Source organism: Nanorana parkeri, unplaced genomic scaffold (assembly GCF_000935625.1).
Source record: "Nanorana parkeri isolate BGI_ZX_2015 unplaced genomic scaffold, ASM93562v1 scaffold401, whole genome shotgun sequence".
NCBI classification, from domain to species: Eukaryota; Metazoa; Chordata; class Amphibia; order Anura; family Dicroglossidae; genus Nanorana; species Nanorana parkeri.
In genome coordinates this window covers 520,919-539,928 of record NW_017306669.1, presented here as the reverse complement: position 1 = coordinate 539,928, position 19,010 = coordinate 520,919, and the positions used below count along the sequence as shown (strand labels likewise).

Sequence of the window (19,010 nt, the reverse complement as noted above, 5' to 3'; positions counted from 1 at the left end):
GCTGGTCAGTGTGGGATCTGTGGTGGCCAGTGCGGGTTCCCTGATAATTAGTGGGAACTCTGTGGTAGCTCCCAGGTGGGTAGTGGGGGCTCCACTGTGCCCAGTGGAGGCTCCCTGGTGGCCAGTGGAGGATCCTTGTTGGTTAGTTCGGCTCCCTGGTGGCCAGTGGAGGCTCCCTGGTAGATAGTGAGGGCTTCCTGTGTACGGTGACCATTTGTCCCCAATTTCTGGGGACAGTCCCCGGATTGAGGAGACCATCCCCAGACAAATGATGTCCCCAAAAATGTCGCCGGGAACATAAAATATATATATATAATTTTTTTTTAACCACTTGCTGTCCGGAGCAGTTTCTTACTATTTGCGCACACATGATAAAATATACATTTTTGGCTAGAAAACAGCTTCAGACCCCCAAACAATGATATATTTTGTGAAAGCAGAGGCCCTGTAGAATATAAAAATGCTAGTTGCAATTTTTTATGTTGCACGGTTTTTGCGCAAATGTTTATCAAACCAGTATTTTTAGGAAAAAATAATAAAAATTTTAATTTAGTGCACAGAAACATAATATAGTACCAAATTTTTGGGTAAAATATGAAAGATGGGGTCACATCGGGTAAATAGATACCAAACATGTCTAGCCTTAAAATTGTGGTCGCCTGTGAAGCCCAAAATTTCCCATAGGGAACATTTTAAACGATTTTACCGCTCATTAGTTTAGTGTTATCAGTGATTGATGGCTCTAGAATGATTGCTCTCACTCCAATATGTAACATGTGTAGCGCAATTGTCATTTTCGCACGTAGGCTCTCCGACCCGTGTGTATGTGGGGGGCGGGGACTTAAACATTTTTTTATTTATTTATTTTTTCTTTTATGTTACTTTAATTTTTAAACACTTTTTTTTTTTTAACACTAACCCTATTGCTATCACATAGGGGGCTAACAAGCACCCTATGTAATAGCAGATAGGGTGTGACAGGTTCTCTTTGTGGAGGCAAAGAAGCTGAGGAAGCAGATATCTGATTCCCCAGCTTCATCTCCTGGCTCTAAGAGCCGGAGACTGTGTACAGTGACACCGCAAGTGATGTAATGCACATCACTTCCAGGTCCAGTGATCGGAGCCCGGTACAAAGGATCTGGCGGCTGTACGGACACCAGATCGCTTGTAAGTTAACAGCAATTGCCTGCTGTTAAAAGCGCAACCAAGAGCTTCAGCAGCGTGTTCTTGTTTTAACCACTTCTGCGGGCCGCCGTCTAGAGACGTATTGCGGACCGGAAGTGGTTAATACTCACCTGATCCCTGGAACCACCGACAAGCGCAGCCTACCGTCTCTCATGCTGTCAGAATATGCATACAGAGCGTGCCGGTTACTATTTAAACTGGCACGCTGTGTACAGCTTCTGAGAAGATACGCTATTAGCATAGCGAGGAATTCAGCTGCGCATTGTGCATCGCTCCGGCTATGCTAATAGCGTATCTTCTCAGAAGCTGCACACTGTGCGCGCCGGTTTAAATAGTAACTGGCACTCTCTGTATGCATATTCTGACAGCGTGAGAGGCGGGACGCTGCGCTTGTCGGTGGATCGGATCAGGTAAGTATTTTAAAAAAAAATGTTTTATTTTATGTTGCCGGGGACATTTAAAAATCTCCCCGGATTTTATTTTAAACATGTCTCCTTACCCTGGTGGTCAGTGGGGCTCCCTGGACCCTGGTTGTGGGGGGTCTGTTGTGGCTGCAACTGCTCCATCCCTCCGCTGCCTCTCTGCCACCTGCAGCCGGTCAGCCCGCCCGCATCAGATGCGGCTCTGTAATCGCCAGCCGCTCGTTCCTCAAGTGGGTCCTCGGGAGGCCTGCTACTGTTTGTATAGAAAACTACATGTAACTTAGTTCTGTGTGAGTTAACCAGCTGCTGTGAGAATGGGGCAAAATCTCTTCTATTTAATTGTTAAAATATTGTGGGCTGTAGTGAATGAAAGAAATACCATATTAAGGCCTTTAGATGGAGCTTAAGATCATCTTAGTACCAATAGCTATAATACGTGTAGTAGCTAGCAATGGTTACAGTTAGCTGCTAATTTCCTCAAGCATGCTCTAAAATTGTTACTAATTGTTACTAAGATTTATCTCCTATGTCCAGTCACCATAATGTGTTATTTTCCCAATTATCTATGCAATAGTCATGTTTTTTTATTTATATAGCTAGACCCCTTAGGGTTCTGTTTATCAATCTTTTCACACAAGCGTCACACAACTTCACTCACCATTGCACATTTGCACAATAAATTCTTATGTAAAAATGTATGCATCTTGGTTGAAAGTTGTATAAGTCATTGGTGAAATCATTACAGGTGAAACTCGAAAAAATTAGAATATTGTGCAAAAGTTCATTTATTTCACTAATGCAACTTAAAAGGTTAAACTAATATATGAGATAGACTCATTACATGCAAAGCAAGATAGTTCAAGCCGTGATTTGTCATAATTGTGATGATTATGGCTTACAGCTCATGAAAACCCAGATCCACAATCTCAGAAAATTTTTGGCAGTGTGGGCAGGTGCCAAGTCCTGCTGGAAAATAAAGTCAGCATCCCCATAGAGCTCGTCTGCAGAAGAAAGCATGAAGTGCTCCAAAATCTCCCGGTAGACGGCTAAGTTGCATTAGTGAAATAAATGAACTTTTGCACGATATTCTAATTTTTCGAGTTTCACCTGTAATAACTAGACCCCCATGAGGAGCGAGCATTGTTACTGGATCTAATAGGTGACCCTCATTCTATTTTGCAGCTAGTGGAGTATAGGTGTAGAAATACTATCATCGAAGGAAAGATTATTTATACACTGTTACAAGTTTTAAAGCCACATTACTACAACAAGGAAATGATGCTTGTAAAAGAGGTGATCACAGCCAAGAGGTGTCGCTTTGAGCGCCAATGATTATGTGTCTACAGGCTATTTTGCTGTAAATTTGGCCATGCCTACTAATGATGAGGTCTGCTGTATTAATATTGCTGAGCAGGGGCTACCACACCTGTTAGGATTTAGAGGGTAGCGGGTAGGCTGGGACAAGTTAGGTATTCATGAAGTGTGTGGACATGCATATATGTGGCTGGGTGTGGCCTGCCTATTAATTTGACCTTGATAAATATTGTTTAAGACCTTTAAATCCACTCTAAATTACCTTCTATTGCAAAAGGTTTCCCCACGGTCAGCAATTTGCAGTCTGAGTCTATGGATACCTCGTAATCTAGTAACGCTTTATCCATAATAAAAGCATTAAGGATCGGGGGGTCCGTTCTGAAAAAACAATACCAAATATAAGTTTTACCCTGATGATATTCAGCTTGTACTGGTTCATACATTTTATCTACAGTATACCTTCAATTTAATTACGTTACATTGTAATACCCTTCACTCAGACATTTATTAAAAACTTCTGGTCCTGACAAAAATCCTTCAGCATAGATACCACCATTTCTCAATTTTTCAATTTTAGGAATGATCTGCAGAATGTTTTAGCCTGTGTAGCATTGCCACCATGGTGAACATCCCTGTTTCTGAAAATAAAAACCCATGCCTTTGCACGGCGTGCTCTGTCCTATTCCATCTCCCAGCAACCCACGTAGCCCAAACCTGCCAGGGAGGATCTAAGTACCACCCCAGCAGAACTAAGAGAGCTAAGCAGGTTCTCCAGGGAGCCTTACTATCTTGCACTTTACATCTGATGTCCTCACCTTTATGGTAAGGTCAAAAACACAGCTGGGGGGATGGCCATAAGCAGCAGCAACATCATCAAAACACACAACACCAACCCAGGCCTTGCAAGGCAGAGGAGAATAAGGATGTTAACCACCACGCCTTAGTATAGTGATATTCTTGTCCTTTATTCACCTGAAGAAACTGACATCACAAGCTGGTGTTTTGGGACCTTGCAAGGTTCCCGGCCCAAGGCAGAGTGATGCACTAACATTAGACGTAGCGCTTAAAGGAGAACTATGGGGTTAAGTCTTTTCCCCATAATTCTCCTTAGGGTAACGGGAGGACACAAACTAGCGTCCTCCCGTCACCTTAGGCTCAGTATACAGCTCGCTGTAGCTCGCTGTATACTGAGACGCCGCAGTATACCGCGAGCAGCTGCTTGCGGTATACTGAGACGCCGCAGCTAAAGCGGATCCCGACAATTGTGCCGGGATCCGCCCAGCTGCGTGACTGACAGCTGGCTCTGCCTATCTAGAGGCAGAGCCAGCTGTACCCGCCCCCTCCCCCGTCCGTTCCGCCAGCCAGCGCTGGCGGATCGGAGCGGGGGATCCAGCCCCTCCCCTGTCATGGGAGAGAGCCCACCTCCCCCTCTACTGAGCCGACCTGTGACAGTCTCATTGTCACAGGTCGGCTCGAACTATGAGGTGAGTGAAAATCACTCACCTCATAGTTCTCCTTTAAATAGTATCAACAACCAATTAAAAACAAACACTATTACAAAGCCTGGATGTCAGAATGACCTCATAGCTCCTCCCACACTGAATGTTAATCCTTTGTGTGTGTTTTTTGTATAGAGAATTAATCTAAATAAGTGTCTCTCAGTGTGGTATGTGCACATCAAATCTGTATTTAAGCTGGTAAGGATAAATCATAACACTTGGTGAATGTATTACTGATGTGTACTGCAAAGGTAATTTTATACTGTGGCAGCTGGAAAACCATGTTTGTAGGTTGCTATTAGCAACCACATGTGGTTTGCCATTCGAAACCACATGTGTGGGTTGTCATTAGCAAGCATGCTGGTGCACCGGAGAATTTCTGCTATGTGTCCCCCACCCCTCTTTTAATTGGTGCTACACATGTGCCTGCAGTTGTTATGGCAAAGCATGTGGTGTCCACCTAATACCCATTATTATAACTGCAGTGAGATGCAGCCTCATGGCTGTCATGTGCTTTCTCTAAAAAGTTATCTAAGTGTATATATATGCAGAGGCATGGAATAAGGATCGGTTCTGGTAAAAATGGCAGATGTTGCAGCAGCATGGTATACCAATGAGTTACAATAATGTGATGTAGTCATTGGTAGTCCAATAATTATGTTATTTAACCTAGTGGACATGCTTCCTTTGGTTTACCCTGGATAGGCCAGGTACCTTGTGTGGTCATCTGCTCTCATTCCACATAGAACCAAATCTGTGATGCATTGTGCATTTAAATATTGGTGCCCCACAACTGTATAGCAAATTTACTTGTTGTGCTGGGCACTGGTGAGTGGCTGTTATGCCATCCAACATCTCTTACATTCATCTGTCATGCATTTACTTGCCATATAGCAGATGTTTTTTGGAATGGTTTTTTTGTGTTATGGTCTATTCATCATACACCTTTAAACCTGCAGACTCTACAAATGTACACTCTTGGAAATGCTAATCCTATCTTCCTGCCTGGTAGTCTGGTCACACTTTAGGCCTATGCTGACAAATCTATTCACATACAAATCATATGTAGAAATAGTCACTGATGTCTATTTCGACTTCTACTTATATAACAGCAAGAATGGGTGCGATCCTGCTGTGTGGATAGGGTTTCTATTTTTTTGGCCCCTGATTGTAGCTGAACTGTAGACCTCACATTCTCATTCTGTATGATTTTGAGACTAATTTATTAAAGACATAATAGATTTATAAAATAGAATTAATTGAGCTACTATTGACACTGGTATTGATAAGTTGCTCAGCCTACTAAGTCCCTATAACGTTTGGCTTTTAGTTTGCTTTTAGTTAGTTAAACATGGATGCCCCCACATTATATTATATTGTCTAACAGTTGTGCCCACCCTGTCATTGAAATGCCTCCTCACTTTAACATTTGGACTCCATCTGAGGTAGATGGGACGCTGAATCTTCGCATGTAGCTGTGCATTTCAGGAAAACTTTTTTTAATGTATTGCTCTGCACTGCTCTCCCACACTGTTCCAAAACGGAAACCCTGCGAAGGATGATGAAGCTGTAAGGAAAGAAAGATAATTGTCATGCAAAGTCTGATTATGCATTCCATAAAAGCATCCTCTACATATTTGGTCTCAGCTTTACAAGATCAATTTATAGTCAAGTGCAATTCATTTTTTAAATTTTATCGTAAGAATGCATATTACCTAATTTTTTAAATAAAGAGGCTGTGTACAGCAAACCTCTGCTGCAAGAGCAATTAAAGTCACTGTTGGACATTAATAATGTGATCATAATATATAGCAAAGCTTGTTTACTAGTGACCTAATTAAATGAAGTCATAAATCCAGAAGACCTGTCACTAGCATTATAATACTAAATCGGCTGTAGCACTACAATGCAGGCATCTAGCAGTACTTACATATACCTTTTGATGTCTTTTATATTACCCCAGTCCCATGAATCATGGAGTGTGGTATGAACATTTCAACACCCTCATTTCAGGAGGTGTTCGTCCCCCCTCCCCAGCAGCAGTTTGGAATCCAGGGAGAGGAGGAAGCTGTCCTCCCGCCCCAACAGCAAGCCAGAATTGAGGATGTGATCTCCCCAGCAGAAGTGCTGGCACCAGGGCAGAGCCAGACTGGCCTATGCCCCGCACTGTTGTCTGTTTCAACCTCCATGGGAGAACAGGAAGCTGGCCTCTCTTCCAGCAGGTGGCTTTGGTGTCCGGGAGAAGATAGCGGCTTTATTTCTCCCCTTAGGCAACATGTTTTTCAGAAAGACGCACTCAACTATTCTGCCCAGCAGCAGAGGCAGGGGGTCCCATGGACGGAATATGGGGATTTATACTGCCTGACTAACGCAGGTCCAGACCAGCTGGGGTACTGGGACCTGGTTGTCATCAGGGTTGGGAGGCATCAGGGTTGATTCACTTTGCGAAGAGATTTTAACATTGCGGGGGAAATTTCCCTAAGCTTAGTGAATGTGCTGTTTTTGCTTGCACATGATTGAATGATGGAAGTCGGCAGACATGCATCGCATTCACTAAGCTTAGTGTAAATGTCCTTATAAAGTGAATAGCCCATTTGCCTTTAGTAAATCAACCCCGGGGATACTGCGGAACCCACCGTGACCTTGGCTCCTGGAGGGGCCTGGGGGCCAGCCTCCTTCCCAGCGACTATGGATCTAGGACTATGGAGACCCCCTTTGGTTGGACTGGGTGCCCGTGGACAATGGACAGCTGTTGCGGTGAAGCCTGGCCCTATAGCCGTTCAATATCACAATTCAATACCAACTTGGGAAACACAATGCTAAGGCCCACAGATTATCTTGACAAACGGAATTGGAAGGGTGACTGTAACATCATGGACATCCCCAAGTGGACCCATATAGGGTGCCACCGGGTCTTCCATCCTTGGGGGGAGCTATGTGAAGACATGCTCATCAGTTTATGGGTTATGTGTGTGTTATTGTTGGGCTATGTTTAAGTATGTTATACTGTGTAACCTGTTTATCAAAAGACTATCAGCACCACCACCCCTGTTAGCTCTCTTTGTACTCTGAAGGAGCTCAGGACAATGACATTCTCCTGTGTTTGACCAGACTCCTGCTATGGCTGTCTGGTGCTCTTTAGCAGCTGGACCCCTGCGGGGTTGTGCAGTCAGAATATCTGGGGAGGGCAGGGTGGATGTGATGGGATTAAAATCTTCTCTGATCACTTTGTGTATAAAAGGTTGTACAGTTGCTCAATAAATCAGACTTTGTTTCACCCTACACGTGGTTTGGGCTAGTGACTGGATGGACAAGGAGCTAATGATCATCGGATTGCATCCTGAGTACCAGAGTCCATCACAGGGGGTATATGGGAAACACAGAGTGGCAACTTTTGACAATAATGATAAACGAGTACACACGTGTGCTTTCTTGCTGCATTAATTCATGGAAGTGGAATGCTTTGGCAGTAAAAGAGCAAATGTATGTTGTGAGGACTCCCAGGAAACAAGGCACAATCCTCAGTGAAAACAGGACGTTTCAGTCCTTTTAGTCTTTTTAATAACAAATAGAAATAGGACTGGAGAGACAGATATCACCTTATCTAAATTTCATGGTGCACTTCCCCTTGCCATAAGGATTCTGCTATTTAGAAGCATTTAGAATTGCTCTTCTGTTTTAGATAGTGTTATACAGTTGCCAAAAACTTTGCTTTATTGAAGATAGTTGCGTTTATTTTACTTACTTGCAAATAAAGTATCTATTCTTGGAGCATCAAAATCTGGCAGTCCTTAGACTCCCTGTCAGTCTTACACCATCACTAGATCAACCTCAGAAAACACATTAGATGGCTACAGATCTAATCTACAACTTCAGCAAAGTTTAGACTATAAATGCCATGCAATAGTTGTGATATCCCGTATAGCTCTTTATTTTAACGTTACCATTTCTATTGGATAAATAGCTGTGGTGCTTATCTAGCTAGGGCCACTTCAAATGAAGGTACCAATAAATCAAAAAAGATGCTGAATAAGGTAGTATCAACAATTGTTTAGCCTTATCAAACCACAGTGACAATAGAGCACACAAACACATACAGTATATAATAACCAGAAAATATTTCATGCAAACAACAAAAAAATATAAGGGTAAAGCCATAAAATATATTGCAATAATCCCTAACTTAAATGAATATACTTTTTACAAATGTAATAATCACAGTAATACAAAATATACATGTAAAGGAAGTAAAGGCAGAGGTAAATGTGGTAATAGGATAATGTTGGCCATAGACATGGTAATCATTTTAAAGTGTAATGTGTAGTGGTTTGGTATATACTTTACTTTCTTTCTTTACTATGGTTAAGACCTCCCCCCTGCATGTATGAGGTTCCAATAAAATACATTATGGGCCAGATAATTTATTGTGGCAATATTTGGCACACAGAAGCCTGCTTTTCTTGATGCACCAAATAATAAGGTAAGAAATATATTTTTAAACATTATTTTTTTAGGTGTTTTTTTCTCAAATTTGACTGCAAAAGTGGATCTACACTTTAAGATAAGGCTGGGTTACCCTTTACTCTTCTTCCTATTTAGTTTTATTGCCCTTTTGTACTGCTTTGCTTGTCCTCCTCATCCTGTACTGTTCCTCTCATCTGCCTACAGCACTTGCCAATACTGCTTCTGTTATCTGCTTTCAGCACTACTCCTGTACTCCTTGATTCTTTTGCTGTCAGTTCCCCTCCTCCCTCCATATTTCCTTAAATACCTGTTCTGTAATGCTCCTCTCTTCTGCCCTCAGTGCTCTCCTTTCCTACTCCTCTGTTCTGCTTCCAGCACCACTCCTGTGCCACTCCTTCCGCTTTAAGTGCCCCTTCTGTAACACTCTGCTCGATCACCTTCAGTGCATACTGCTTTTTAGTTCACCTCCAGTGACTCCTATACAGCTCCCCTCATCCGTGACCAGATCCCTCTATCTGTCTTCTCTCCTCCAGTGCACATCAAGAACTGTTCCTTTCATCTGCCTCCATTGCGCCACAATCCTCCTGCCCCCTGGTCCACTTATTTGCCTTCCATGCTTATCTATACTGCTTCTCTCATCCACCACCAGTGCACTTCTCATGTGACTCTAATCTCCTCTGTACTGTTCATCTCATTCCTAGACATGTGCGATTCGTTTCGTTACGAATCGAAATTCGTACGAATTTTCCTGAAATTCGTAAATTCGGAAGCATCCGAAATCCGAATTGCAGTTTCCGAATTATATCCGAAATACGAAATTCCGTTAAGGAATTTCAGATCCGAATTTCTTTGAAACGGGAACTAATATTACCCCTGTAAATGAGATTGAACAACATGACAAGATTTTTTTTAAAATCCGAAATCTGAAATACGGATCCGTTGCTGCTGAGGGTTGCATTACAATACAGGCAGGAAATACGAAATTCCGTTGATGGAATTTCGTTCCGTTACGAACATTCGTTATATTGAAGTTAAAAAGCAAAATACCTTTGTTGATATATTGGAGTTGATGGTAGTTTTTTTTTTTAAATACGAAATACGAAATTCGGATCAGAAATCCGCTAACGGAATTTCGTATAAAAAAACAACTACCATCAACTCCAATATTAACAAAGGTATTTTTGCTTTTTGACTTTATCATAACGAATGTTCGTAAAGTTATGAAAATGTGCCGAAACGAATGAAAATTCGAATTTCTTACGAATCCGAATTGAGTTTCGGACACGAATTACGAAATACGAAATAACGGATATTCCAAAACGAAACAAATTTTTTGACGGCGCACAAGTCTACTCATTCCCCACTAGTACCCTGCTCTGTATAACTCCTCATTTGCCTGCAGTGCTTCCCTGTAATCCTGCTCTTCTCCACCACTGAAGCCACCCCATGCTGCTTCTCCACCAGGAACCATCTTGTACTGCTCCTCTCATCTGTCTCCATTGCTGCAGTAGTAAAACTTCCCTCCTCCAGGACTCCGACATTCTCTGCTTCTCCTCTACAGCCACAGAATATGTCACCAGTACACCTTCTCTGGAAGTTTAAGTTTAATGTGTGAGAAGAACCACAACAAAGAAAGTGTTGGAGCTATAAAGGGCTCCTTCATTAAGGCAAATGTGACTTGTAAAATTCGCCATTTGTTAGCATTCTATCAAGCAAGGTTGAGTTGATTATAATCTTCTCTGCATTCAGCACCCCTCTCTACTGATGCTTTCCTTTGTCTTCCCCCAGTATCACATTAACACTTAGTACCATAGTTCCACATTCTTCTGTCCCCTTTCTATACTGAGTGTTACTGTTCATTCATAACATGAGAACAGAGTATGTTTACCATGTCCACAATCATGAATGAACAGGAGGTGATGTAGAGTCCTCAATTATTTACAAACATTTAGTGATCAGTGTGAGATTCGGTCCGGCACCAGCAATGACCCCCGTCCCCTCCGTCCTCCCCCCCTCTCCCATTGCAGGTGGACTCGGCTGCCGGAAGGTCGCCTTCAAACAGCGTTGGGCGCAAGGCAGAGGCGGAAGTACCGCCGGTGTGGGACCGAGCCAGCGCGCAAGGAGAGGAGGAGGGGGGCCCCCTAGTACCAGTGGCAGGACAGGGGAACGAATGTTGGGGGGCGCCGGGCGCCATCCGCTTGGCCGCTCTGCAAGTGAGGCAGAGAGCCGCACACCGGGTCTTATTGTACCACAGGCAGCGCTGGGGCCTCGGCTTCCTGAATACACACCCCTGCTGCATGGTGTTCAAGCCTGGAGGACAGTTAGATGAGGTAAGTGATTTAATCTCTGTGCCTGTATGTTCTGTGAGTTGTTGGTAGTCCTGTATAGCTGATGGAACTAATCTGCATTTCTGTATAAATTATTACTGGGAGTTGTAGTCCTCTTGGCCGCCCCCCCCATCTCTGCCACGGGGCTGTGTTGGAATGGATACTGCGCCCCCCTGTAGGCTGAGGCAACGGATGCACCGGCGGTAAGTCCGCCCCTCTCTTTACACTATACTATGTTCCATATACTGTACAGAGCTCCATAAAACACACCGGTCTATAAGTATACTGTACACCAGTGTTGTAATCGAGCAAGAATGCACAAGGAATTGTAGTGGTGTTTTGATTTGAAATGCTTTCTACAGCCAGGACCAACATGACCAAATCAGTAGCCTGTCCCAACTTCTGAGCCTCATAGCCTACCACTCCAGCAGGGAGAGGCCTCCTCTTCTTACTAAACAGGATGGACTAAAGTAGAGCCTGGGTTAAAGTTTAAATTGACGATTCCTGGCACCTTCCAGCTGGAAAGGAGTTGCACTACTCATTGGCTTATAAGAAAGTGTAGTTCCTCTGAATTAGTAAAAAGTGGCAGCAGGGCTGGTGGTTAGCTGGTGGTATGCAGAATGCTAGGGTACTAACACGGTCTTTCAGCTCCTCAAAGTTTGTAAATAACTGGGTGGTATATAGGGCTGCATGGAAGATCCATCCTGTCTAGAGAGATAGTTACAGTGATAATTATTGGACTGATGGGCAATCAAGGCACCACATTCCGTGCTGAACTACAAATGGAAAATATACAATTGATTGGGATTTTTAAGGTGTCAATAAACAATGAATTATGTATACAAAGTCTAATTTTATTTCACCTAAAATAGATTAATAAGTATAACTACCTCAGTCATAAAGGTTATAAGTAATATAAAACCTAATTAGTCACCCTGAGCCATCTACTGCTCAGTTTATACTATTACATCTAAATCATTACATATAATTAAAATAAGTGACAGCCACCATACAAATAACAAATTGTGTGTTCTCAGATAAAAAGACCTAATTGCAACTGATGCAGTATAACAGAACTGGCCTTACCCAATGCATATGCCAGATTTGACGATCTGCTTCATCAGGAGATGTTTAGAGGCATGTCTATAACCTCATATGAAAGGAAGTGAATGTACAGAATTGACAAAGGGCTTCCATATGTAAGAACCATGTGTATTGAACCAGAAGCCAGATACCTCCAAGGCAGGAGCCCACAGGGGGAATGTAAGGGTTAATGGAGCTCTACTAGGTTTAGATACTTCAATAATCTATATAATATTGAAAATATATTAACGTTTTTACAAAAACTATACTTGTTGAATAAAAAAAAAAGGATTTTTTTGAAGTAGGGAGAACACGGCATTATTTTCATTTATATTACCTGATCAACTGTTTGGTTGTTTTAAAACAAAGTGGTTTGTAGACATGAAAGTTTTGTTTCATTCCAAATTGAAATTCAGAAGAATTTCTTTAAATTCGGTCACTTGAATACATCCAAATTTCTGAATGCATGGCAACAATAAGGAATTACAAAGTATCTGAATTTTCTGAAAATGAAAATTCGAACGTGTCCGAATTTCAGTCGGAATGAATTGTATTGTTAAAGTGAAAATCAAAAAAAATACAGTGCGGCTCCCCCCCCAATTCATAGCAGACCCTTTAGGTCTGGTAGGAATCTTAGGGGGGACTCCATGCCAAAAATGCCATCCTTTTTTCATTCCCCCCCCCCCCCCCAAAAAAAAAAGTCCCACGATGTAAATCCATCGCCAATCATGTTGTCCAGTGATATAGATCCTCCTCAATCACGATGCCTACCACTCGCCAACAAAGAAAAAATCCCCACCCACCGCCACCACGTCCACACCGAACAAACAAGTGACAGCTCTGCTCCTGAATGTAAACAAAGGGGTGGAGTAAGTCATGCCGTCACTGGATTTTCTACGCCCCTTTGCTTACTTTCTGCAGCAGAGCACTCACTTGCAGTAAGTGTTAGTCAGGTGACATCACGATTTGCTCTGCCCCTTTGTTTACCTTCCCGGAGCAGAGCTCTCACTTGTGGCTGGAGTTTGTTGGGTGTGGACGTGGTAGTGGGCGGTGGGGATTTTTTCTTTTGTCGAGTCGGTGAGTGGCAGGCATCATAATTGATGAGGATCTACATTGCTGGACAATGTGACTGACGATGGATTTACATCATGGGACTTTTTTGTTGTTGTTTGTATTTTTATGAATAAAGGATTTGTCAAAAACTGTGTGATATACTAATTTATTAATAAAGAACTTTTCAAATTAGGGACAGTACTTGTGTCATCCACAACCATAAGCTTGTGAATAATACTAATATTGTTAAAGTCTCAAAGTGTTAAAAATGTAAAAAAAACATCCACGAATGGCAAAGGACTCACCCAGTAGATGTTAAAGATGACAGGAGTAGCATCATCTACTGTAGCTCCTTTAATTCTTACGTTCCCCCTGCGGGCTCCACAAGAAGCTATTTGGCTTTTGGTTCAATACACATGGTTCTTTTGACATATGTAAGCTTTTTAAGAAATTATTTATTGATGTATAGGATTGTCAATACTGTGCATTTACTTTCTTTCAAATTATGTTGTAGGCATGCCTCTATATATCTCCTGATAAAGCAGATGTAAGATTTGGGAAACACACGGAGTAAAGCTTCTCCTGTTCCACTGCATTAATTAGCTCTCATTAACTGAGGACACACCATTTTTTAAAATCTTTATCAGCAGTGGTTGTTACTTATTTTTATTATATCTGTTGATCTGCTGAGCAGTAGAAGACCCAGGGTGCCTATACAGTTATTATATTACTCATAACCTTTGTTTCTGATGTCATGCTATAATGAACCAACTGTTTTAATGTTTTTATATGGTTGGTTTTTATCTTTGTTTTAGTGAAATAAAGTGAGACTTTTTAAAACTTAATTTGATGTTTATAGGCACCTTACAAATCTCAATTAATTGGAAAGTTTCTGCCTGGAGAAATGCCAATTAAGAAAACATGTCCCTAGTTGTATAACTGAAAATATAAAACCACTTCTCTGTGGCTTATACTTTAATTCTTCAGACTAACCTTCACTCACGTTCCCAGCTCCATGCCATGTTCACAACAGATACCATGAAATTTGGTTAAAGCACTATATCAAAGTTCCCATAGGAATAAATGGTAATCCAACGTGATTTATAGAATGGCATGGCTAGTAGAACTGTGGCAGGAGGCAAGATCCTAATGGGAGATTATCCAAAAATAATACAGGAGATGTCTACTCCCTATTGGCAATATAAGGCAAAAATTATCATGTTAAGAAAAAGCAGATCTTAGAGACATCTGTTTTCAGCCATACAGCTAGTAAAGGGGTTTACATGTCCCAACAAGATATAAGCATTATTAGCCCTGAAATACAGATAAAATGTAAACAGTAAAAGTGGAAAAGAATAGCTTGGACTATATATGTGGCATTATCACTTATAGTGTATATAGTGTATATGGATTACCTACCTTTGGATCATGGATTCCAGACAAAACTTCAAAGGTCTTCTCTCCTACCATGACTGCTGCAAGGTTTGCAGTATAACTTGACAAGACAAGTAAGCAGAAAATAGCCCAAAGGTTCATAAGAACTCTGCCTGTGCAACATTTGGGTGTTTTACTTGAGACTGTCCTCCCAAAGAGAATAGCATAACATAAGTTGAGGGCAGAAGAATAAGAGAAGATCTTTATACGATTACGTCCATGTGGGGTCATGCCAAATGGACTTTTCCATTCATAGACTGTGAGAAACAACGCTGTGATGTGCAATGCCACAAATATACCCAACCACATAGACCAGTGTAGCGGCCACATAAAGGCTCCAATAGGGGAGGCAGTGTCTCGCATCCTCACCAGGATACCAAGACTCGTTGAGTAAAAAGGGCTGGTGAACTCAATTACAGTGCTTCGAGCTGAGTTGATGCTAAAGGAGGTGACAGCCATGTGGGCTGCTCCACTCAACAAGTCTCCAACTAATCCTGTCCAGTGATCCCCCTTCCGTCCACCATATTTTCCATCTCCAACAATATACAGTTCAAAATCAAACCCAAGGTCTTCAGATAATTTTTCTAATAGGTCAATGCAGTAACCATAACAACATGTTTTGTATTTCAATGGTACAGAACCATTTGGTGAGTTAAGCTGTTGAAACAGCAAATCTAATAAGGCAGAGTTATTAGTCCGTGGATCCAAGCACATTTGGCCAGCTGGGCAACTGCCATCAGCATCAACCTCTCGTGTGAAAACAAAAGGATGTTCCACCAGAGTTACCACTCGAAGTTTAGTACGTGGAGTCACTACTAACACTGGTTCACGTTTTTTTATTCGATTTTGCCACAAACCTTCCTCCACCTCCATTTTGCCTTCATGCCAGCCACCCACAGTAACCCATGTTGGATGCCCTACAGAGTCACGCACGAGGCTCCAAATCTTGTAGTGGTGGTCAGTGTGGACCAAATTATTGTCTGTTACATAGATATGTCCTGTTTGTCCAGAGAATGATGTGTTGGATAAATACCTGTAATGAATGGAGAATGTTAAAACTAGCTTTTTTTCTCCAAATTAAGCATTTTCTAGTTAGTATACTTTAGAAGAACAATTTTCATTTGGTGTATTGGGAATGGTACAATAGAATGCTCATTTGTATATAAGGAAGCATATATTAGTTGACAGAGAAACAAAATTTAGGAGGCACAATAAAAAGAAAATCATATATAGGTTAAAAGGCAAAGAAAACGTAGTAGACACTAAAAACTAAAGTGTAAAATAGCTAATAGAAGCAAAGAGGTCTAAACAAATGTTAAATGTTAGTTAATTGCATAGGATTTGTGTTTAAATGTTAGAAATAATGACAGTAGTTTGCATTTGTACATATGACTGCATAGTCATTGGTTTCATACGGTCCTCTGTTCACAAAGGAAGCACCCCTTCTTTTTAGAAAGATTAAATATAAAAGAATAAATCATTAATTATTGCATCAGATATCTGCAATTTAAATGTTAGTAATTACAGTATCTCACCTGGAAAGGTACATGCCAGAAGACTCATTTTGTGATGTCTGTTTATCATTGCAGTTTACCATGGTTTGAATAAGGGCAAGATCTGGTCTTATTTGGACTGCTCTGGAGATTGCCTTAGTTACTAGCCCCACCGCATCTCTTAAGAATGTTTCCAAACTTGGTTGGCTGACTTCTCCATAAGCCAACAAACCAGGGGGCAAGCCATCTGTCTGCATCTCTTCCACATTAAGTGGTTGTCCAACCAGCCAGTGAAACTCTGGTGGTTCCAGACCATAGTCTTTTGCTGCTTGAAACACCAAGGAAGATCGCTGGGCATCACACCCATGCAAAAGCAAAGGTAATTGGCGATTCTTTATGGTATCAAAGTGACGATGAAGGTAAGTTCCCACATCAGCATCATCAAGTGGATGAATGTCAAGGATCTCATGTGTCTCTATGCTTGTATTAGTTGTCAAATAGTCAAGTATGATGGGGCTTTCCCATGGGTGGCACGTGATAACAGTTAGTTCCTCCCAGCTGTTGTTCTGTAAGACACTATTGAAGATTTCCATTAGAGAATCCACTGAACTTCTCATATCCATTCGCAGGTGAAAAGGGTTCTAAAAAGAATGAAGCACCAAAATGCTGTTTAGATATTGTAGATATAATGTACAAGCTGTCTATAGTATAGAAATCACTGAAGCAATTACAACGCAAAGATGAAATACAAGTCTAAGCCCATGGTTTCTAAATAAAAAGCTCAGGAATATGTGAGCTTTAACATGTGGTTAGGGTTAAGCCATGCTCAAAAGTATATGCATATTTATACAAAAGACAACTTACAGCTGAACTCCAGACAAATATTAAAAACATAATGTAACACAGGTATGAATTAATTAAACAACAAATGTAATTTTTACATGCATCTAACATAGGTATCTGTTTGATAGTAGCTTCATTTATTCTTATACACAGCATACACAGAGGAAGGGGAATCACTGCAAGTCAGTTTGAGCTTTAATGCTTTGCACAGTGCTGTCAGTTACAGTGATCATGCTTACAGGAGAGGAGAGCAAAGGGAAGTCCTTATCGTTTTGCTTCTCCATTATGGGCCATTGTCAGACTGGGTGAGGTTCTGGACCAGGCTGCATTGCTTAAAGGATAATTAAACCCAAGAACAAAAATTTTATATATTGCAGCTTTCCAGTTCTTAGATGTGGTTGCTTCCTATTTTCCGGCTAAGAACATTTTTAGCAAGTACAGTAAATACTGTTTGATCTTGCCCAAAATAAAATGTCCTTGTCACTTACTGTGATCTGACCTGGAAGCATAAAGCAGCGTTATCTTATGTGTATAAACTACAAATGCCATCATCTCTCATATAATAGAGACGAACAAAGGTAAACAATAGGGATGCACAGATACTTTTCAGATACCAGTGTCGATACTTGGCATTTTCATGAGAACTACCAAGGTTACAGCGGGTACAGCTGGGACCTGGGTCTCGCGCTCCACCACTGTCCGGAAATCATTAGTCTGTATTATTTTAGAAAAACTGTCACATAACAATAAACAAAAATGTATCAGTACTTGTATCTGTGAGGACTTGGGCAAGTATCAGTACTTGTACTCGCAAAACTGGTATCGGTGCATCCCTTTATTTATATTTATAAAAACAAAACATACATTAAAACAGAGATATACAAATCCCAGGAGCTCCGTGTGCTCCTTCCTTACAAATGACAGCTGCCTCCTAATTTTTACATTTTTCTCCAGTGTAGTCTTGGAGCGGGAAAAGTATCAGTACTTATACTTGTACCGAGTACGGTACTTGGTATCGGTGCATCCCTAGTAAACAAGGCCAAAAAAGGTCCATAGGTTCAGCATCATACCTATAAGCTCATGAATGGGGTGTTTGGCCTACAATGACACAGTGTTATAGCTCAATTAGAAGACATAGGCAGCACACGACCCATGTACCTCACAAATCTATTGAGGTAAAAATGCAAAAGTGGTCACATAAAAAAAGATAAGGAGTCATATAGTATCTACAAACGTTTCAGGTCTGCAAGGGACCCTTTTGTAAGATAATAGCAAGGTGACATACAATGTTTGAAGTCCAGCATGTATGAAAACCATGGCTACCTCCTTAGATACTGTGGAGAAGTAAGCATAGCCACCCAAGGCCAGGAAGTGTGTTGACAGGTGAAACTAAAGGATAAAAGGCCCATAAAAAGAAAACTAATGCAGACACTACATCTAAATACCAGTAAATACCAGTAAGCTGCAATATATGACACTTTTGGGGGATTTAGAAACACTTTAAAGAACACCTGTGTTGAAGAATAAACCGTACAACCAATACAGTATCCTAACACAGTCTTTAAAAGATAATAACTGATTTGATTATGACTTCCTGAATTTCTTCCCAATGTTTTATGTTACCACTAACAACCACTTCTATGCTAACATGCTGAGACCACTCCTGTAGAAGTGTATGAGGACACACTGTGCAGGCTCAACCAGCTGTAAGCCACAGGTTGCAAACATAGTGGAAGGTCAAGGCCATGGGTTAAGGTTAATATGTATCTGAGTTGGGGAAGGGTGGGTTTACCCTTCATTGTGGAACGATGAATATGTTTACTTTATATGAAAGTATGCTTATCCTTTCTAATCATTTCTAAAGAAAATGGCCCTATACAGAATTTTCTAAAG

General features: G+C 41.3%; 1 protein-coding gene across 1 annotated transcript in view; it reads right to left on the bottom strand.

The window, feature by feature from the left end:
* GRIN3B (glutamate ionotropic receptor NMDA type subunit 3B) overlaps nt 1-16,897 on the bottom strand; it is a 34,475-nt gene extending 17,578 nt beyond the window's left edge. Inside the window, exons 1-4 of the mRNA XM_018559519.1 lie at nt 16,317-16,897; nt 14,767-15,814; nt 5,842-5,987; nt 3,184-3,299 (exon numbers count right to left, since the gene is read on the bottom strand). Coding sequence (XP_018415021.1) covers nt 3,184-3,299; nt 5,842-5,987; nt 14,767-15,814; nt 16,317-16,897 — 1,891 coding nt within the window. The remainder of the gene's footprint in view (nt 1-3,183; nt 3,300-5,841; nt 5,988-14,766; nt 15,815-16,316) is intronic.
* Nucleotides 16,898-19,010: the final 2,113 nt, after the last annotated feature.